This window comes from Jaculus jaculus, chromosome 5 (assembly GCF_020740685.1).
Source record: "Jaculus jaculus isolate mJacJac1 chromosome 5, mJacJac1.mat.Y.cur, whole genome shotgun sequence".
Lineage (NCBI taxonomy): Eukaryota > Metazoa > Chordata > Mammalia > Rodentia > Dipodidae > Jaculus > Jaculus jaculus.
In genome coordinates, this window is record NC_059106.1 from 96,117,000 (window position 1) to 96,139,343 (window position 22,344).

Consider the following 22,344-nt stretch of genomic DNA (forward strand, 5'->3'; position numbering starts at 1 on the left):
AAATTTATATTCATCTTCATTTGAATTATGGGAAATTAAAAGTAGTTAATAACATCTCTTCCTGATATTTTTGAATAATTAATTTTATTGAAACAAATCTCATTAAAGACCCTTTAAATGACAGCTTATATAGTCTTAGGAAAGGATTTACATCTGTTTTCTTTTGCTGAGTCTTCCGTGGTTGAACTTTAGTTCTACCCTGGCTATTAGGTAAAATATGACCCCATCACTGATACATAGAAACTTCTTCCCAGTGTAGTGTCCAAAACCAAAACATGAAGGGAAAACTTGAGCACCATGGAAACCCACTGTGACACAAACAAGCTTTGTAAACACAGTGGTCTCCTATTCAGGTTGTTGGCCTCACAAGCCAGATGACTTACAAGCTTCACACGCACAGTGATCTCCCGTTCAGGCTATTGGCCTTGGGAGCTGGAGTTGCTTGAATTTGCTCCTAAATGGATTCGAGATTCAGATTCTGGAAGAAAATTAACAAACTTTGCCATAATGTATGTACCTGTTGTTGCCTTTCTGAAACCACAGTCACTGGAGCTGAGACAGAAGTTACTGTCTGGAGGATATCAGAAAGCCTTCTTTGTCAGTGGTAAGAAGAGAAATTCAAAACCAGATTAAGGACTGGAGAGATGGCTTAGCAGTTAAGGCATTTGCCTGCAAAGCCTAAGGACTCATGTTCAACTCTTCAGATCCCACATAAGCCAGATGCACAAGGTGATGCAAGCATGCAAGGTTGCACATGTGTGTAAGGGGCTACATGTGACTGGGCTTCAACTACAGTGGCTAGAGGACCTGGCATGCCAATTCTCATACATAAAAAAAGAAGAAAACCCGAATGGTTGGGCATAGAAGGCACTGGGCATGGTGATAAACACGTTTAACCTCAGTACTCAGGAGGCTGAGGCAGGTGGATCATGAGTTCAAAGCCAGTCTAGCTAAATAGTGAAACCTTGTCTCAAATAACTAATAAATTAATAGGGCTGGAGATAATAGCTCAGTTCAGCATGCATGAGGGACTTACGTTCAATCCCTAGTACCATAAGAAACTAAAAATAAAATAACATTTATAAAGCTCTTGTGGACTGAAACTCTTACTTCTGTTTCCTCTTTCTGGATGTTGTAGCATATTTCTGAGTGAAAGTATAATGCTAGGTTGTTGCAAAGAGGTGAGTCTAAGATGTATTAATATTTGGTATGAGCTGGGGTATAAGGTGGCGCACACCTTTAATCCCAGCACTTGGGAGGCGAAGGTAGGAGGATTGCCATGAGTTCAAGGCCACCCTAAGACTACATAGTGAATTTAAGGTCCTCCTGGGCTAGAGTGCACCCTACCACGGGGGTACGGGGGGAATGGTATGAGAAGAGGAGCTTGTAACAGAATCATTGGAAATTGTTAAATGCAAAGAACAGAAATGAGTTCATGTAAAACTGTCTCTGTCAGGTTGGCTAGTTACAGTGTATGTCCTGAATGGCTCAAGCAATACACATTTACTTCTCACAGTTCCAGAGGGTGGAAACCCCAAGATTAGATTGCAGGTTTTCTGGTAAAGTGCCCATCCTGTTGAATCTAGGGTCTTTGAAAGTGAAGGAGCCTTTTCTTGAATGTTAGGTGGGCTTAACTCAGTGCTAGCCATGCCATATTTTGAGTGGTCTCCAAGTCATTCCGAGCCAGAGGTTCTGTTTTTCCTCCCTCCCTCCCTCTCTCTCTCTCTCCTTTTCTTTGGCCCCGGTTAACCTGGAACTCACTCTGTAGTTCCCAGGCTGACCTTGAACTCACAGAGATCTTCCTACTTCTGGCTCCCCAAAGTGCTGGGATTAAAGGTGTGTAGCTACCATGCCTGGCTTCTATTTTCTTTGCTTTCGAATTTGAAGAATAAAATTAATGGGCAATAAAGTTTTAGAAAAGAGAGTTTTAGGGTTTTGGTTTGATTTGGTGTGGTTTATTTGAGATAGGGTCTCACTGTAGCCCAGGCTGTCCTGGGACTCACTCTGTAGCCCCAGACTGACCTCAAGCTCATGGTTATGCTTCTTTAGCCTGTAGTCATGAGCAACCATGACTGACATATTTTTTATTTTTATTTATTTATTTGAGAGCAACAAAGAAAGAAAGGGGGGGGGGGAGAGAATGGGTGTGCCAGGGCCTCCAGCTAGTGCATACGAACTCCAGATGCGGGCACCCCTTTGTGCATTTGGTTAACATGGGTCCTGGGGAATCGAGCCTCGAACTGTGGTCCTTAGGCTTCACAGACAAATGCTTTACTGCTAAACCATCTCTCCTGCCCTTTGTGTGGGGGGGCCGTGGGTTGAGGCAGGGTCTCACTTTAGCTGAGGCTCAAGCTTACCTAGAACTCACTCTATAGCCCAAGTTGTCCTCAACTCATGTGGATACTCCTGACTTCAGCTTCTTAAATGTTGGGATTATAGGTGTATGCCACCACACCCAGCTAAAGAGAAGTTTTATTTGAAGGGTGGGGGGGAAGCAAGTTTGTTGAGGAGAGGAGCAGGAAAGAGTGGAACTTAAGGGGGAAGGAGAGGGCCACCCAAGGTGGTTGTGCTGTGGATTCAGCATTTAGAAGGTATTCTGTTTGGGAAATAAGTTGATCTTTAAACATCTAGATTGAGATATGGAGATGTGTGGCTGTAGCCTAATCATTTATCCCCACGAAGCTTCCTGGAATCTTGGTGGTTTCAGTGAGTGGATTGGGGTGTCAGTGCACACCTGTCAGTGTCTCAAGAACGAAGAAGAACGAAATCCAGAGCAAAACACAAACTCTGTTTTCAGGGACACAGAGCTCACACATGTCTGGGTGCTTCATGGACACCAGTGTTAGCCGACTTTATTGTTTTTCTGCCCTTATCTCTAAGCCCTCTTATTTTTCTTCCCAAATTTACTACTTTAACCCTAACATTCCCAAGGTAAGAACAAAAGGAAAAACGAAGAAGTAGAATTATAGCTGAGGACCCAAATTTTGATCACCAACTTTCCATAGCTGTTAGCCCTGCTTCATGAGCAGCCTCCTTGTTGCTGTATCCTTATGTAGCAGAGAAGCCATCTCTTTCCTCTTCCTCACCTTCCCTATTTCAGTGTTTGTATTTCAGTGTGGCTTGTTCCCTGTTTCCTACCTCTGCCTCCCGAGAGCTGGGATTAAAGATGTGTACCACCACTTCTGGCTGGACTCCAAACTCTTGATCCTCCTGCCTCATCCTCCGTAATCTGGGATTAAGGCATGCACTACTACACCCAGTTCATCTACCTTCTTATAAACATAACCAATATCCATCTATTTGGGTTCTATCTTGGGCCTTACTTCCAAATACCATCATGTTAGGTTTCAACGTGGGAATTTTATGGAAACATAACTTGTTTTAAAATTTTATTTATTTATGTACTTATTTATTTATTTAAGAGTTAGAGAGCCAAGGACAGGACAAATAGGTCCGTTGGGCCTGTAGCTACTGCAAACAAACTCCAGATGCATGCACCATCTGTGCATCTGGCTTACGTGGGTACTGGGGAATTGAACCTGGGTTCTTAGGCTTTGCAGGCAAATGCCTTAATTGCTAAGACATCTCTCCAGCCCAGAGACATAATCTCTTAATCCATAGAAACAAGTTAGCCAAGAAACAGTGACTTTTTGTTTTGTTTTGTTTTTGAGGCAGAGTTTTCATTGTAGGCCAGGTATTCCTCAAACTGCCTGTGGTCCTCCTATATCAGCCTCCTGAGTGCTGGGATTATAGGTGTGAGCTACCATATCTGGTTTATGGAAGGGTGACTTGTTGTAATGCTATAAAATTCCCTGCCAGAAACCAAAGATGAGAGTGCATCTGGTCTCAGGAAACAGTAGCCTTTCTTGCCTCTTTATTCGTGTAGAAGAATATGACCATATCAGACAAGCTTTGTGAACTGTCCCAGCTCCTGTGTAAAAACACACGTAGAGAGTTTTGGTCATCTAATCTACGTCCATGCCCCTCAACTTTGGCTTGGGATTCCATGACAAATAGTTCTTGATTTACTGCCCACCAAAGAGGACAGTGTTTGTGAGGAGAGGATTTGAAGGACAGCTCCTAGCAAACAAGGCTGTGTGTCACACCCCTTGTCTGGCCTGGCTTTCATGCGCTTGTCCATCTTAGTCATGTGGAAATTTTGGTTGAATGGCATGAAGTTACTTCTCAGAGTCATGGCTTGATGAACATGTAGTATAGAAAGAATTTGTGCAAACAAAGTCTGTTTTAGAAGGAGTGACAGATGGAGAGGTGGCTTAGTTTGGTTAAGGCGCTTGCTTGCAAAGCCAAAGCCCCCAGGTTTGATTCCCAGGGACCTATGTAAACCAGATGCAGAAGGTGGCACATGCATCTAGAAGTTGTTTGCAGCAGTTGTAGGCTCTGGGGCACCCATATATTCTCAATATCTCTCCCTCCTCCTCCCTCCCTCCCTCCCTCTCTCTCTCTTTCTCTCTCTCTCTCTCTTTCTCTCTCTCTGCCTCTTTCTCACACATAAAAATCCCTCATGATATAAAAAGGGATTTAAAAATCATTCTCTTTAGTCTGGATTGCCAATTCCTTAGTTAATTAACAGATAAGAACTCAGGGCTTGGGGTTCCAGGAAGCATTCTGCTCCTCCCCAAATTTATCCATACATGAACTCGCTGTCTCAGAAGTATCTGAGTGCCTGATGCTTTCTGGTCCTGCTTGGGTTTATTTAGTAGACGTGTGTGTCCCTCACATCTATTTAGTAGACATGTGTGTCCCTCATATCTATTTAGTAGATGTGTGTATTCCCTTACATCTGTTTAGTAGACGTGTGTATCCCTCACATCTATTTAGTAGACATGTGGATCCCTCACATCTATTTAGTAGACATGTGGATCCCTCACATCTATTTAGTAGACGTGTGTATTCCCTCACATCTATTTAGTAGACCTGTGGATCCCTCACATCTGAGACATAAGCAGGTAGTTCACTGATTGTCTGCAATAAATTCTCCTGTGTAACTGAGGTAAAGTTTGACTCAGAACAAGAATATAATATTTATCTCTTATGATAATAAAATGTGTACTATGCAAAAGTTCAAACAGAGTCATGTTCAGTTGCATCCAGAGCTCTGACATGTACTATAGTTCAGTTTGAGGTCTGCATTTTTAGGAATTTGGAAGCACTGTACTAAGTGAAATATCTATCATGAAACTTTTGCATTGAGCTCAACTACTTTCTCACAGTTTTTAAAGAGGGGTTAAGGTCTGTATGTTCTATATTAACTGTAGCCAAAACTGTGTTTAGGATGTTTATTTAATTTATTATTTCTGTGTGTGTACACATGCACATACATATGTGTCTGTGGGCATGTCAGGGCCTCTTGTCACTATAAGAATATGAGATTATTCTGTCACTTAAAAAGTATATTTTAAGCTGACCTGGAATTCACTATGTAGCCTCAGGGCCACCACGGCAGTCTCCAAAGCAAAAATTTTGATCTTACCTTTTTTTTTTTTTTTTTGCTGTAATTGTTTAAATGGGATCACCCAGAAAACAACAACAAAGACAAAAATGACAGACATGGTGATGTAAGCCTATAACCTTGGCTGTTTATAAGCTGCGGGAGGAGGTTTACCTTGAGTTTGAGCAAAGACTACATACTGACTTCTAGGATAACCTAGGCTACAGAGTAAACTACTATCACAAAACAAAACAACAAAACAAAAAACAGAAATAATCAGCCCACAATAAAAGATAGCTACCATCTAAAAGTATACTTCAAAATATTGAGCTTCATAGGAGCAACAGAAAGGTAAACTGACAATGGCTAGTGTTATTATCAAATGTAAAGAAAGATAAATGTACAGAAACATTTAAAAATGTTTTTTGAACTGAAAGTGCTGAATCTTCCTTAGATAAGGCTAAATGGACTGATAGGTCTCCTGTAGAGTTGGAAGGTTGCAAGGTCAAAGCCAAATTATCCTGGGCTACCTCTAGCCCTAAATAATCACTATTGCCCACCTCAGTGTCTGACCTAATGTCCTGGTGACTATCAGGTGCACTTCTTTGGAATGTACTAGCAGACCCCCACACACACACTTCCACCAACCCAAGGGCTAAGGATGTCATCAGATAGTATCTGAGACCTATGGGAGAGTTTTCCCAGTTTTGCTGTAGCAGCCATGTAGTAGACTCAGGTGTAGTATAACTAAAATTGAGTTTGAAGCTCCTGTCCCTAGCAGGCAGACCTGATGGAAGGGGAGGCATGCCACTGGGGGCAGATCTGAATTCCTGCCTAAAGATATGCAGAATGCTTGAGCTCCTGTCTGGGGTTCCTACCCTTTCTGGTGGTGGTAGTGGTTTCTTCTCTACGTGAATCTGAAAGAGGGAGCGAAGTGCTTCTGCCATTATGGAACTTCCCCTGCATCTGTAAGCTTGAATACATCCCTTCCTCCCATAAAGTGTGTCTGGTCTGTGTGATGCATTGGGGAATGTGATGGATAAGGAAATGTTATAAAGAAATGTTACCTGTGGTATGCAGAATGTTGTACTGCCCCGGCCAGCGAGGAGTTAAACAAGGACATGAGGGGAAAGTAACCTGGATGGGAGACAAGAGACACAAAGAAGGAGACCAAGTCTATATTCTGATCAAGGTCTCAGATTTATTCAGGCAAGCACAAGCTTATATACAGAAAATAAAACTTTCCAGACAGTGCCTACATGCCTAAAGTCTGTTCCACAAATGCCTCTGTGTCTGAAGACGGTTTTCCAAGGCCATACAATAAGGTCTCTGTGCCCAGAGATCCAAAAACAGCTTCAGTTCTCATGGTCAAAGAGCAGCTACAGCTCCCAACACCTCCTCCCTTCTTTTATACAAAAGACGGGGAGACCCGCTATTTAGCTTTAACCTACTGGGGGAGTACTGACCTGACACCTCCTGTGGGCTGTCATTTTTTTCGACCCACAGTCTTGGCCCTTGGTACCTTTTGGGGAGGGGAGGCAGGGCCTATATGATCATAATAAGTGTGGTAGCAACCTCCATGCAAGTCAGGTTTTTCTCTCAGGGAATTCAGAAGCAGTCAGAAAGGGACCTCCCCTTGTGGTGCTTTGCCTCGCACCCATGTTGGTGCCCATATCATACTCACTTTATTGTGAGCTGATATGCATAGGTCTGAATCCTATACAGCTCCTAAAGGAGGGGACTCAAGGATGTATTATAGAGTGCATGGCTTGGACCTTTGCACGAATATTCACAATAGACTTCATTAGACACTTGAAGAAAATAGGCATAAGAGAAGCAGAAAGCAAACTCTCACAGCTGCAAAGCTGCCTATCCAGGAACTTAGAGAGTCACAACTAGGCAACACAGACTGAATTGCAGCAAGTAAATCATTAGCAGCCTTAGTGGCATCAAAATCAAGATGACTGTTCTGTATAGCTAACATTTTTCCAAGGTTTTCAAAGATTAACAGGAATCATAACAAATGCAGGTTGTTTGACAATCATTACAGTTTCAGAATCATGAGAAACACAGTTGGACAGACTACAATTATCACAGGTAACATTAAACATTCCTTCAGACCCATGATACCAAGTAATATTTATATTTCCTAACATCAGGGCATAAGGTGGTGTAACACAGGCCATAACAGTTCCCTTTGGAAGGCTATTTGAATTATTGCTGGCAGATGTAACCTTTTTTTTTTTTTTTTTACTTTAATTCACATTTTATTGCTTTGTTTTCCATAATCTTTTTTTTTTAATTTAATTTATTAGTTTTCTTTTCAGTAAATACAGGCAGTTTGGTACCATTATTTAGGCTCATCTGTGATCTACCCCCTCCCATTAGACCCTCCTTGTTATTGAAAATGGGTCGTGCATTGTGGAGTTAGCCCCCAGTTATTAGTATGATAAATGTCTCTGAAAATCATGACCCAACATGTAACTCTGACATTCTTTCCGCCCCCTCTTCCGCAAGATTTCCCTGAGCCATGTTGGGTTCATTTTTGGTCTGCTTCAGTGCTGAGGTGTTGGGGGCCTCTGAGGCTCTGGCTCTCTGATTTGGTAGGAGTTGATTTTTCTCTGCATTGATCTCCTTCCCCTTTGTGCTGGTATCCAGTTCACAGGAAAACATCACCCTTGCTTATTTCGCCAGTTGTCCTTAGTTTCAGTTGGGCCCCTTCTGATGTATGTTGGGGCAGCTCTCTTCTTAGGATCTGCATCTATCTGGAAAAGAGAAGCAGATTCTCCAACGGAGAATAAGTTAGCACCCAGAAAATTGAGATAACACTTACTTTTTTGATAGACAGTTTGATAGGTGTAGGCCCTCTTATACCCCGTGATTGATGGTAGCTTGATATTGTAGAGTGGGCTTGTGTTTGGGTATAGTTCTGACTTGTTTCCCAGCTCCAGCTAAGGGTCTAGTACCACTGAGTGGATCAGTTAGCCAAATCAAGAGCAATTGATTCCTCACCATGGCTGTGTACCACTATTGCACTTGTGTGGGTATCACATCCGGTTAATTGTTGCTACTTAGGATAAACAATGTGTTGCTTGGACAGATCTTGATCACTTCCCCCAGTCGCCTATGTAGCGCCTTCTGGCACTAGACACGCTGACTGTCTGGGGACTGACTCTCTCCTGGCTTCCAGCCATGTCATTCCATTTTACTTGTCAGCTGCGTATGGAGTCTTCAGCAATAGGGTCTTACCACTGGCCTTTGGTGGGTCATCAATTACTCTGACAGAAGTCTGTCATTGTTTTGGGAAACCTTGTAGGTTTCTCTGATCAAAAGCTCATTGTGGATTGTAGGCCCAAGCTGGAAGTGGGGGTTACAGGTCAGTGTCCACTAAGAAATTGAGGAAAAAGATAACTAATATACAAGAGTTTGAGAGGAGAGAGATAGAGGGGAGAGGGGGAGAGGGAGGGAAGGAAGATGTAGGAGATTTAGATGTAACCTTGATACCTCCCATAGCAGCAGCAATTTTCCACACATAAGTTTGCTGATGTCCATTGTCTGACCACCACAATCCTGAGGACAGTCCAGTAGGCCAGTCATTAACCCATTCAGTTATACTCTCTATAGAGCCTGCTGATCCTGACCAGTCCTTAACATATCTAGTAGATCCAGAAACATCATACCTGATAAACTTTTTCCCTACACATTTGCTCCAATGTATAGATTTATTGAACCAAGGTGTATTTCCTTCACAGGCAATAAAGTCCTCTGGTGGACTATCCCCTGTAACTTGATTTCCATAGGGAAGCCAAATAGAAATTCTGCTTGTTTGAACCTGCTTTATCTTCTTTGTACCTTGTACATGCTCTTGTACATGCTTTACAGTAATGTTTCTTTCCTTTATTTCAAAACATCCCACTATGCTAGTCTTAGAAAGCATAGTGGAATACCTAGACCACGCCCTGAATGTGAACTCATAATTATTTGATGTAATTCTATATTTTTACTAGATGGCATACTTAGCAACCGAGTGTTATTGACTAGAACTATGATTTCTTGTTTCTCCCAAGTCACTGGATGTAATATAGGAGGATCAGGAACATAGGTCCAGTAAAGTTCACAGCAAAATGTAGATGACTCCATATTATTATCAGGATCAGCAGTGTCTTCTTGTTTGATCTCATGGCCTGCATGCCGCACCAAACGTTCTGGCAACCATCTGTCTCCATTTTCTTTCTGTGAAAAAATACAAACAGATCCTCATCCCCATATTAATACAGGGTCGGGTTCACTCCATTTGTTAGTCAATGGATCTTTCCACATTACTTTAGCATAATTAGTGTTGGTTTGTGCATGCCAAAAGTGGTCAGCAGCAGAAGACCCTTTTGTATCCAAAAGTAAAAAATTTTAAATAAACAAACTATGATTTATCCATCTTGTTACTGAGCCCTATATCATTTTTCCCTTTTTTGGTTTTTGTAACTAGATTTCTGTCTTTTCTTTCCAGCTAATAAAATATTATCCATATAATGAATAATATATAATTGGGGAGATTTGCTTCTTGTAGAAGCTAAAGCTTTAGCCACAAATTTCTGACATGGAGTAGGACTGTTAGCCATACCTTGAGGGAGAACTTTCCAGGCACAGAGAGGCTGGGCCTTAAGGGCCATGCATTCTCTGGAAAAATGACCTGGTTGTTTGCAATTAAAACAAGTTTTGAGCTTGTCCACTTGGGTAAAATCTTTAAGGGCAGCTCCTATGGCTAATCCAATGCTGCGGGACACAGGGTCTACATCAGCACAGAGTTTGATAAAGTCAGAAATATTTTTGCCACGGCGATGGAAGCGTATAGCCCGTATAGCCGCTTGGTAGGCTGAGTTAGCATTCTCAAAGGCAAGATGTCTAACAAATTCATTATCTGTTTCCTCCTTTCCCATGAGGCATTCAGTGGCCTCTGTAAGACGACCGATAAAATCACTATAAAGCTCTTGTGGACCCTGTCTCAGTTTAGTAAGAGAGGTGACAGCTGACCCTTTAGAGGGAAGGCTCTTCCAGGCTTTAAGAGCTGCATGTTGAATTTGTGTAAGTAATCCTGGAGGAAATTTGGTTTGTTTTTCATTCATATCGTAGGGACAGTTGCCCAAAAGTTTATCTAGCGTCCAGGATTTGGAGGAACCACCAGCGGCCAAATTACGGCAGGCAGCATCCTGGCACCTCTCAGTGTAATCAGCTTTCCATAGAAGAAACTCACCCCTAGTTAAAGTAGCTTTAGTTAACATAACCCAATCATTAACAGTAAGTAAGTCTTCACTAAGAGATTCTAACAGGAGAGAGTGAAAGGAGTAATAGGTCCATACAAAGTAACTGCATTTTTTAACTTTTATATGTTTAAACTTAAGACGGAGATATCTCTGGGCTTTAATGAGTAGAGTTTCATCCCCTTCCTTATTCTCAGTGCTTTCTGACCCAGCAGGTTCCCTTGTCTCAGATTCTCCCTCCCCCTCTTCTGGGCTCATCAGCATTTTCTGGCATAGGAATGATAATAGAGGAGCAATTAGAGCCTGGAGAGAAAGGGCAGGTTGTTGGCCCTCAGCACAGCAGGTGGGGTAGGGATTCTCTGGGACTTCATTCTTATGGAGGGAGGTTTGAATTTATTTTTAAGGAAATTCTCACTATCTGTAACTACTTTTGAAACATCAGGGTGATAGTGGCGGACTTGTAATACATCATTTATGAGATTCCAATAAGAAAACGCCTGCACTGGAACCTTTCCAGGGCCATAAGAATGGTAGTAGTCATTTAGACAGTCACCAACACGGCGCCACCACTTCTCATCTATAGTTCCTTCCTGGGGGAACCAGGGACATACATCTTCTTAAAAGACAAAGAATTTCACTAAATCTTTTTTCTTAGCCCGTGTTCCTCGTGTCTTGAGAGAAGTTTTAAGCCCTCCAACAAACAATTCATGCTTACTTAATGCTTGTCCCATAATTGCGTCGCTTTTCTTACCTCTCCAGATCTGTATCACAGGCGGGCACTCCTGAGGTGATCTGCATGCAGATCTTCACTCACCGATGAGGTGGCGATCCAATGGGGGTGACGGACGTCCACTTGAGCGACGTCCAGGTCACATTTCGTACCTCAAGCCCCACGTTTGGGCGTCACTTGCCCCAGACAGCGGGGAGTTAAACAAGGACATGAGGGGAAAGTAACCTGGATGGGAGACAAGAGACACAAAGAAAGAGACCAAGTCTATATTCTGATCAAGGTCTCAGATTTATTAAGGCAACACAAGCTTATATACAGAAAATAAAACTTTCCAGACAGTGCCTACGTGCCTAAAGTCTGCTCCACAAATGCCTCTGTGTCTGAAGACTGTTTTCCAAGGCCATACGATAAGGTCTCTGTGCCCGGAGATCCAAAAACAGCTTCAGTTCTCATGGTCAAAGAGCAGCTACAGCTCCCAACATTGTACCTTGTAAATGTTATCTTTGTTATGCAGAATACCAGGCCATCTGCTTGAATGAGATAACTACTGAACTTTTTCTTCACTAGGCTTGTGACTGTTGTCATACAGACTTGTTTAGCAATTTGTCCTTATAAACCCTGACCAGATGTAACTGGTTTGAAGTGTAGTCCTGGCCAGAAATAAATGCCACTACTTATTAATATCTCATATATGTATTATTTATTTACTTACTTATTTGAGAGAGAGAAAGAATGGGCACACCAGGGCCTCTAGCCCTGCAAATGAACTCCAGATTCATGTGCTACCATGTGCATCTGGTTTGCATGGGTAGTAGGGAATAGAAACTGGATCCTTTGGCTTCACAGGTAAGCAGCTTAACTGCTAAGCCATCTCCCCAGCCCTTTTGTCACTTTTTGTATCTGGCTTACATGGGTGCTGGGGAATTGAACCCAGGCTGGCTGGCTGGCGTTGCAGGCAAGCACCTTTAGCCACTAAGCAACCTCCCCTCTCCCAGGAGAGTTTCTTAAAAATTACATTTATTTGTAAGCAGAAAGAGACAAAGAAACAGAGAATGGGCACACCAGAGCCTCTAGCCACTGCAGACAAACTTAAAATCCATGCACACTTTGTGCATCTGGTTTTACCTGGGTACTAGGGAATTGAACTCAGGTTATCAGGCTTTCCAGGCAAGTTCCTTAATGGCTGAGCCATCTCTCCAGCTCAGGTTTTTTTTTAAAATATTTTATTTTTAATTTATTTATTAGAGAGAGAGAATGGGTGTGCCAGGGCCTCCAGTCCTGTAAATGAACTCCAGATGCATGTGCCCCCTTGTGCATCTGGTTTACATGGGTTCTGGGGAATCAAACCAAGGTCCTTTGGCTTTGCAGGCAAGCACCTTAACCGCTAAGCAATCTTTCCAGCCCCAGATTTTTTATTGTTATTATTACTTTGCAAGCAGAGAGAGTAAGAGAATCAGACTGAGATGGAAAGGGTGTGCCAGGGCATTTTGCCATGGCAAATTAACTCCAGACACATGTGCCATTTTGTGCATTTGGGTTTACATGGGTACTGTGGAATCAAACCCAGGCTGTCAGTCTTTGTAAGCAAGTGCCTTTAACTACTGAGTCATCTCTCTAGCCCTCTTAGGAGAATTTTAAAGGTTGTTCAGAATGAGTGTTTGAATCTGTAAGGCAAGGAATAATAAGATTTTTAGTTTTAGTGAGTTTAATATACACTTAAAGAATGACAACTTTAGGGCCGGGGGGATAGTAGTTAAAGGTGCTTACTTGCACAGCCTGATGACCCAAGTTCAATTTCCCAGCACCTACATAAAGGCAGATGCATAAAGTGGTGCAATCATCTGGAGTTTGTTTGCAGTGGCAGGAGGCTCTGGCATGCCCATTCTCTGTCTCTGTCTGTCTCTCTCCTCAAATATTTTTTAAAAAAGATTGACGACTCTATGGCCTAATGCCCATTGTATAATACTTATATATCTGTATAGATATGTATATTATGTAAAATGCACTGGTTATAATGTTTTACCCTTTCATTGATAACTTCCATACATATACACAGTGTACTATAATCATACTATCCTCCCGCCTACCTTCCCTTTTCTATCTCCCCTGTCTCCTTCCATTGAATCCCTTCTTCTTTGCAACTAGTCCCTACTCTATTTTAATGTCATCATTTTTTCCCCTCTTACTATACAGGTTTTGTGTAGATAGTGTCAGCTACTGTGAGGTCATGAATACCATGGCCACTTTGTGTCTAGAAGACAGTATTGCAAAGCACTCCTCCCCTTCCTTTGACTCTTACATTCTTTCACCACTTCTTCCACAGTAGTCCCTGAGCCTTGGAGGGTGTAATAGAGGTATACAAGTTGTAGATTTACAAGTACTTTTTTTTCCCCCTACACAGATAAACAATCAGATCCTGTATGGAAGAAGTCACCAAAATGCATCTGCCATTATTAAGACTGCACCATCCAAGGTTAAGCTGGTTTTCATCAGGTAAAGTAGACAGGCCTTCTCTGGAGACATTGCTTTTGGCATAATACTTTTTTTTTTGGTTTGTCTAACTCCAAAGGACTAGTTGGGAAGAAGAAAGGGTTATATGGGAGGAATATGGGGAAGGTCTGTTTCCTAGGCACCATGTAAACCTAGGCATGGTGGCACACTCCTGTAATGGTACAGGCAGGAAGATCAGGAGTTTAAGGTCATCCTTGGATATATATAGAAAATGTGTGAAGCCTGACGTGGAGGCACACACCTTTAATCCCAGCACTCGAGAGGCAGAGGTAGGAAGATTGCTGTGAGTTCAAGGCCATCCTGAGACTCCATAGTGAATTCCAGGTCAACCTGGGTTAGAGTGAGACCCTACCTTGAAAAACCAACCAAAAAAAAAAAAAAAAGAAGAAAAAAAAAAAGAAAGAAAGAAAATTTGTGGCCAGCTTGGGCATGCAAGCATCAGCCCCATAGTGTGTTTGGGTTGCTACACTTCCCCTGCCTCGCCTGCTGGCTGATGAGCCCTTAATATCAATGGCCTTAATGCCCCAACAAAAAGACATAGGTTTGCAGACTGGGTTAAAAAGCAGAATCCTACAATTTGTTGTCTCCAAGAAACTCACCTTTCTACAAAGGATAGACATTATCTTAGGGTGAAAGGTTGAAGACGGTGTTTCAAGCAAATGGGCCTAGAAAACAAGCAGGGGTTGCTATCCTAATATCAGACAGGGTAGACTTTTAGTCCGACGTTAGTCAAGAAAGATAAGGAAGGTCACTTTATATTGATTAAGGGCACACTCCAACAGGAGGACATTACAATCCTAAACATATATGCACCTAACATGGGTGCTCCCAAATTCGTCAAACAAACACTATTAGAACTAAGGTCACAGATAACACCAAACACGGTGGTGGTGGGTGACTTTAACACCCCACTCTCATCAATTGACAGGTCATCCAGGGAAAGAATAAACAGAGAGGCATCTGGACTAAATGAGGTCATAGAAGGAATGGACCTAACAGATATATACAGGACATTTCATCCAAAGGCTGCAGAATATACATTCTTTTCAGCAGCACATGGAACATTCTCTAAAATAGACCATATATTAGGACACAAAGCAAATCTTAACAAATTCAGGAAAATTGAAATAATTCCTTGCATTCTATCTGACCACAATGGAATTAAACTACAAATCAGTAGCAAGAAAGGCTATAGAGCATACACAAAATCATGGAAACTAAACAATACACTACTAAATGATGAGTGGGTCAATGAAGAAATCAAAAAGGAAATCAAAAAATTTATAGAGTTAAATGATAATGAGAACACAACATACCAAAATCTCTGGGACACAATGAAGGCAGTTCTAAGAGGTAAATTTATAGCCTTAAGTGCCTATATTAAGAACTTAGAAAGGTCGCAAGTAAACGACCTAATGCTTCACCTTAAAGCCTTGGAAAAAGAAGAACAAGGCAAACCAAAAATTAGTAGACGGGAAGAAATAATAAAGATTAGGGCAGAAATTAATGAAATAGAAACAAAAAGAACAATCCAAAGAATTAATGAAACAAAGAGTTGGTTCTTTGAAAGGATAAACAAGATTGATAAACCCTTCGCAAATCTGACCAAAAGAAAGAGAGAAGAGACACAAATTAATAAAATCAGAGATGAACAAGGTAACATCACAACAGATTCCAGAGAAATTCAAAACATCATAGGGACATACTATAAAAGCATATACTCCACAAAGTATGAAAATCTGAAAGAAATGGATGATTTCCTTGATCTATATGACCTACCTAAATTAAATCAAAATGAGATTACACTTAAATAGACCTATAACAAACATAGAGATCCGAACAGTTATCAATAATCTCCCAACTAAAAAAGCCCAGGCCCGGATGGATTCACTGCTGAATTTTACCAAACTTTTAAGGAAGAGCTAACACCATTGCTTCTTAAGCTTTTCCAGGAAATAGAAAAAGAAGGAATTCTACCAAACTCCTTCTATGAGGCCAGCATCACCCTGATACCAAAACCAGGCAAAGATAGAACAAAAAAAGAAAATTACAGACCAATCTCCCTCATGAACATAGATGCAAAAATTCTCAACAAAATATTGGCAAACAGAATACAAGAGTATATCAAAAAGATCATTCATCACCCTGACCAAGTAGGCTTTATCCCAGAGATGCAGGGATGGTTCAACATACGCAAATCTATAAATGTAATACATTACATAAACGGGTTGAAGGACAAAAATCACATGATCATCTCATTAGATGCAGAGAAAGCATTTGACAAAATCCAACATCCCTTCATGATAAAAGTCCTACAGAGACTGGGAATAGAAGGAACATATCTCAATATAATAAAGGCTATTTATGACAAGCCTACAGCCAACATATTACTAAATGGGGAAAAACTGGAAGCTTTTCCACTAAAATCAGGAACAAGACAAGGGTGTCCACTGTCCCCACTTCTATTTAATATAGTTTGGAAGTCTTGGCCATAGCAATAAGGCAAGAGACACACATAAAAGGGATACAAATTGGAAAGGAAGAAATCAAGTTATCATTATTTGCAGATGACATGATTCTATACATAAAGGACCCTAAAGACTCTACTAGCAAGCTGTTAGAGCTGATCAAAACCTACAGCAATGTAGCAGGATACAAAATAAATACACAGAAATCAGTAACCTTCATATATGCTAACAACAAACACACAGAGGATTAAATCAGAGAATCACTCCCATTCACAATTGCATCAAAAAAAATAAAATACCTTGGAATAAACCTAACCAAGGAAGTAAAGAATCTATACAATGAGAACTTTAAAACACTCAAGTGAGAAATTGCAGAAGACACTAGAAAGTGGAGAAACATCCCTTGTTCCTGGATTGGAAGAATCAATATCGTGAAAATGGCAATCTTACCTAAAGCAATCTACACATTTAATGCAATCCCTATCAAAATTCCAAAGGCTTTCTTCATGGAAATAGAGAAAACAATCCAAAAATTCATTTGGAATCACAAAAAACCTCGAATATCTAAAATAATACTGAGCAACAAAAAAGAGGCTGGTGGTATCACCATACCTGATTTTACCCTATACTACAGAGCCATAGTAACAAAAACAGCATGGTACTGGCACAAAAACAGACATGTAGATCAGTGGAACAGAATAGAGGACCCAGATGTAAGCCCAAGTACCTATAGCCACCTGATATTCGATAAAAATGCCAAAAATACTCATTGGAGAAGAGACAGCCTCTTCAGCAAATGGTGTTTTGAAAACTGGATAAATATCTGCAGAAGGATGAAAATAGATTCTTCTCTCTCACCATGCACAAGAATTAAGTCCAAATGGATTAAAGACCTTAACATCAGACCGGAAACTTTGAAACTGCTAGAGGAAAAAGTAGGGGAAACCCTTCAACATATTGGTCTTGGCAAAGACTTTCTGAATACAACCCCAATTGCTCAGGCAATAAAACCACAGATTAACCACTGGGACTTAATGAAATTACAAAGATTTTGCACCGCAAAGGACACAGTGAAAAAAGCAAAGAGGCAACCTACAGAATGGGAAAAAATCTTCGCCAGGTATATATCTGATAGAGGATTAATATCTAGGATATACAAAGAACTCAAAAAGTTAAATAATAAGGAATCAAACAAGCCAATCAAAAAATGGGCTATGGAGCTAAATAGAGAGTTCTCAAAGGAAGAAATACGAATGGCATATAAGCATCTTAAAAAATGTTCTACGTCACTAGTCATCAGGGAAATGCAGATTAAAACTACATTGAGATTCCATCTCACTCCTGTCAGATTGGCCACCATCATGAAAACAAATGATCATAAATGTTGGCAGGGATGTGGAAAAAAAGGAACCCTTCTGCACTGCTGGTGGGAATGCAATCTGGTCCAGCCATTGTGGAAAACAGTGTGGAGGTTCCTAAAGCAGCTAGAGATTGATCTACCATATGACCCAGCTATAGCGCTCCTAGGCATATATCCAAAGGACTCATCTCATTTCCTTAGAAGTACATGCTCAACCATGTTTATTGCTGCTCAATTTATAATAGCTGGGAAATGGAACCAGCCTAGATGTCCCTCAACAGATGAGTGGATAATGAAGATGTGGTACATTTACACAATGGAGTTCTACTCAGCGGTAAAGAAAAATGAAGTTATGAAATTTGCAGAAAAATGGATGGACCTGGAAAGTATTATACTAAGTCAGGTAACCCAGGCCCAGAAAGCCAAGCGCCACATGTTCTCTCTCATATGTGGATCCTAGCTACAGATGACTGGGCTTCTGCGTGAGAATGAAAATACTTAGTAGCAGAGGCCAGTAAGTTGAAAAGGAGACATAAAGGGTGGAGAAAGGAAGGGAGGAGGATACTTCATAGGTTGATATTGTATATATGTAATTACAATGATTGTAATGGGGAGGTAATATGATGGAGAATGGAATTTCAAACGGGAAAGTGTGGGGGTGGGGAGGGAGGGAATTACCATGGGATATATTTTATAATCATGGAAAATGTTAATAAAAATTTAAAAAAAAAAAAAAAAGAAAGAAAGAAAGAAAGAAAGAAAGAAAAAGAAAATTTGTGGCCAGCTTGGGCATGCAAGCATCAGCCCCATAGTGTGTTTGGGTTGCTACACTTCCCCTGCCTCGCCTGCTGGCTGATGAGCCCTTATGGTATTTGTGAATAAGAACTGGAAATCCATATGTATTGTAGCCAATCTACCACATCAGCAGGGGGATGTTGTGGTTATTTAATTCTCTTATTATTTCACTGAAATGACACTAAGTCTAAAGTTTTTATAGGTGATGTAACCATATTAAGTTACTGAGTTGTTTTTTTTTCTTCTAGTCTTCAGTCATAATTTTTAAATGGGGACTATGAAGCTCCTACCTCATTCTTGTGATAATTCCAAATTAAAATAGCCTACCTAGCTGCGTATGTAACTCAGTGTTGGAGTACTTGCCTAGAATTCTCAAGGTCCTAGGTTTTTTGTATTGACAACTTCCATAATTCCCTCCCTCCCCTCACTTTCCCCTTTGCAACTCCACTCTCCATCATATCCCCCCCCTCAATCAGTCTCTCTTTTATTTTGATGTTATCATATTTTCCTCCTATTATGATGGTCTTGTATAGATAGTGTCAGTCATTGTGAGGTAATGGATATCCATGACCAGGCCATTTTGTTTCTGGAGGAGCATGTAGGTAGTCCTACCCTTCCTTTGGCCCTTAAATTCTTTCCATCACCTCTTCCGCAGTGGACCCTGAGCCTTGGAAAATGTGATAGACATATTTCAGTGCTGAGCACTCCTCTGTCACTTCGTCTCAGCACCATGGTACCTTCTGAGTCATTCCAAGGTCACTGCCATTTGAAAACAGAACCTTCTCTAACCTAAAGAGAGACTAGCATTAATATATGGGTATGAACGTTAAGCAAAGTGCTTACTGGTCAGTTCTGTGAGCATAGTATATACATTTAGCTAGACACCAGCAGTTGTTACACCCCTAGGGCTCATGACTACCCCTGCTGTAGGTTTTCAGTATTAGGCATGTATTCCCTCCCATGGAGCAAGCCTCTAGTCCAATTAGAGAGCTGTTGGTTTCCCCCATAATAGACTTGCCCATTGGCTCCTTTGGCCTCATTGACCAAATTTTAGGTTTGCAGTGTCCACTGTTGAGTGTCTCCACTGGTGATTTCTCTCTCTCCCATTGAACTGCATGCAGTATAGCTTTTTCTAGCTTTCTGTCAGGTGGTCTATACAGAGAAGGTTTTCAGCTCAGCTCCAAAGGATTTCTCAGTGGCCTTGAAGCTCCAGCATGTGGAGTCTTTAGCCATAGGGTCTTACCATCCATTCCTGGTGGAAAACCAAGAGCCTCTGCAATGGCCTATAATGTTTTGGGGGCATCAGGGACCTCATTGGCCAACAACTCACTGGAAGGTATCCTATTCCTGGCACTGAAAGTTTTCGAGTAACTATCGATGGCTTCTGAGTGTTCCATTGTCCAAAAAAGTAGCTTTCCATATGATTTATTCATACCCTCTTAGATTTTGGTTAGCCCTTCCACTACTCTTCCTTTACTCAGTCTCTTCCCCTGACTTTACTTAGGCCTTTCCACCCCCATTAATCTGCTCTACTTACATATATATAATATGATTCTATTATGTTCCCCTCCTTCCCTTTCTACTCCCTTTATGTCCCCTTTCTATCTTACTGGCCTCTGCTACTGAGTTTTATTCTAACTCTCACAGAAGTCCAATCATTTGTAGCTAGGATCCACATATGAAAGAAAACATGTAACGTTTGGCTTTCTGGGCCTGAATTCCCTCACTAAGCATAATCCTTTCCAGTTCCATCCATTTTCCTGCAAATTTCATTTTTCTTTACTACTGAGCAAAATTTCATTGTATAAATGTGCCACATCGTCATTATCCACTCATCTGTTGAGGGACATCTAGGCTGGTTCCATTTCCTAGTTATTGTGAATAGAGCATCAATAAACATGGTTGGAAGCATTTCAATAAAGATACTCATATCAAGGCTGGAGAGATGGCTTAGTGGTTAAGGCGCTTGCCTGCAAAGCCAAGGAACACAGGTTTGATTTCCCAGGACCCATGTAAGCCAGATGCACAAGGGGACACATGTGTCTGGAGTTCGTTTGCAGTGGCTAGAGGTCCTGGTGTGCCCATTCTCTCTCTTCCTCTCTCCTTCTTTCTCTCTCTCAAATAAATAAAAATAAAGATCTTTTTAAAAGATAAAAATAAATAAATAAATAAAAATAAATAAACATGGTTGGGGGCTGGAGAAGTTGGCTTAACAGTTGAGGCATTTGCCTGCAAAGCCAAAGGGTCCTGGTTCGATTCCCCAGGACCCACATAGGCCAGATGCACAAGGGGTCATATGTGTCTGGAGTTTTTTTGTGGTTGCTGGAGGCCCTGGCACGCCTGTTCTAATTCTCATTCTCTCCCTCTCCCTCTCCCTCCCTCTCCCTCTCCCTCTCCCTCCCTCCCTCCCTCCCTCCCTCCCTCCCTCCCTCCCCCCCTCTCTCTCTCTCTCTCTCTCTCTCTCCCTCTCTCTCTCTCTCCCTCTTTCTCTGTCTCAAATAAATAAGTAAATAAAAATTTTAAAACAATACACGGTTGGGCAAGTATCTCTAAGGTAGTGAGATGAGTCCTTAGGTTATGTGCCTAAGAGTGGTATAGGTGGATCATATAGTAAATCTATTCTTAGCTGTCTCATTTACCTCCACACTGCTGAGTGTTTGTTTGCTGAAGATCTTTGAAGCAGTGCAGCAGTATTGATAGACATCCAAAAGATTTCGTCTAATTATGAGCTTCTTAGTCTGTAGAGGCCATTACTACAAAATACCATGAACTGGGTGAACTTTTTAAAATATTTAATTAATTAATTATTTGAGATAAGCTATTTTATTTATTTGTTTGAGGGGGGGAGGGAGAGAATGGACACGCCAGGGCCTGTAGCCACTGCAAATAAACTCCAGATGCATGTGCCCCTTGTGCATCTGGCTTATATGGGTCCTAGAGAATCGAACCGGGATCCTTTGGCTTTGCAGGCAAATGCCTTAACTGCTAAGCCATCTCTCCAGCCCTGGGTGACTTTTAAGCAAGAGAAATTTGTTTCTTAAAGTTCTGGAGGCTGGGCTGGAGAGATGGCTTAGTAGTTAAGCGCTTTCCTGTGAAGCCTGAGGACCCCAGTTAGAGTATCAATTCCCAGGACCCACGTTAGCCAGATGCACAAGGGGGCGCACACGTCTGGAGTTCTTTTGCAGTGGCTGGAGTCCCTGGCGCGCCCATTCTCCCTCCCTCCCTCCCTCTCTCTCTCTCTCTCTCTCTCTCTCTCTCTCTTTCCCTCTCTCTCTCTCTGCCTCATTCTCTCTGTCTATCCCTCTCAAATAAATAAATAAAAACAGGAAAAAAAATAAGTTCTGGAGGCTGAGATCAAGGTACCAGCAGATTTGGTGTTGGTGAGGGCCCGTTTCCTGTTCCATTGGCACCTCTGGGCCAGTCTTCTCATGGACATTGGACTCCCTTAGGCCTAGTTTATGTTTTTCTTTTTTTCTTCTGGTTTTTTGAGGTAGGATCTCACTGTAGCCTAGGCTGACATGGCACTCTCTCTGTAGTACCAGGCTGGCCTTGAAATCACATCAAAAGTCCTATAACCTGGCTGAGCCATTGAAAGAAGAACCCTTGGGCTCAGCATGCCAGGACCATACACCCCAGCTGAGGAGAGGATGTAGCTGGTTGTTTTGTTTTGTTTTTTGAAATAGGGTCTCACTCTAGCCCAGGCTGACCTGGAATTCACTTTGTACCTTCAGATTGACCTTGAACTCACAGCAATCCTATCTCTGCATCTCAAGTGC

The 22,344-nt window shown here is 41.5% G+C and overlaps 1 protein-coding gene across 8 annotated transcripts in view; it reads left to right on the forward strand.

The window, feature by feature from the left end:
• The window catches only part of Patj (PATJ crumbs cell polarity complex component), a 430,613-nt gene that overhangs the window by 252,185 nt on the left and 156,084 nt on the right, over positions 1-22,344 (forward strand). For all 8 annotated transcript variants that reach the window (XM_045148899.1, XM_045148905.1, XM_045148902.1 and 5 more), the window contains one exon: positions 13,836-13,927. In XM_045148899.1, the coding sequence (XP_045004834.1) occupies positions 13,836-13,927 (92 nt within the window). The remainder of the gene's footprint in view (positions 1-13,835; positions 13,928-22,344) is intronic.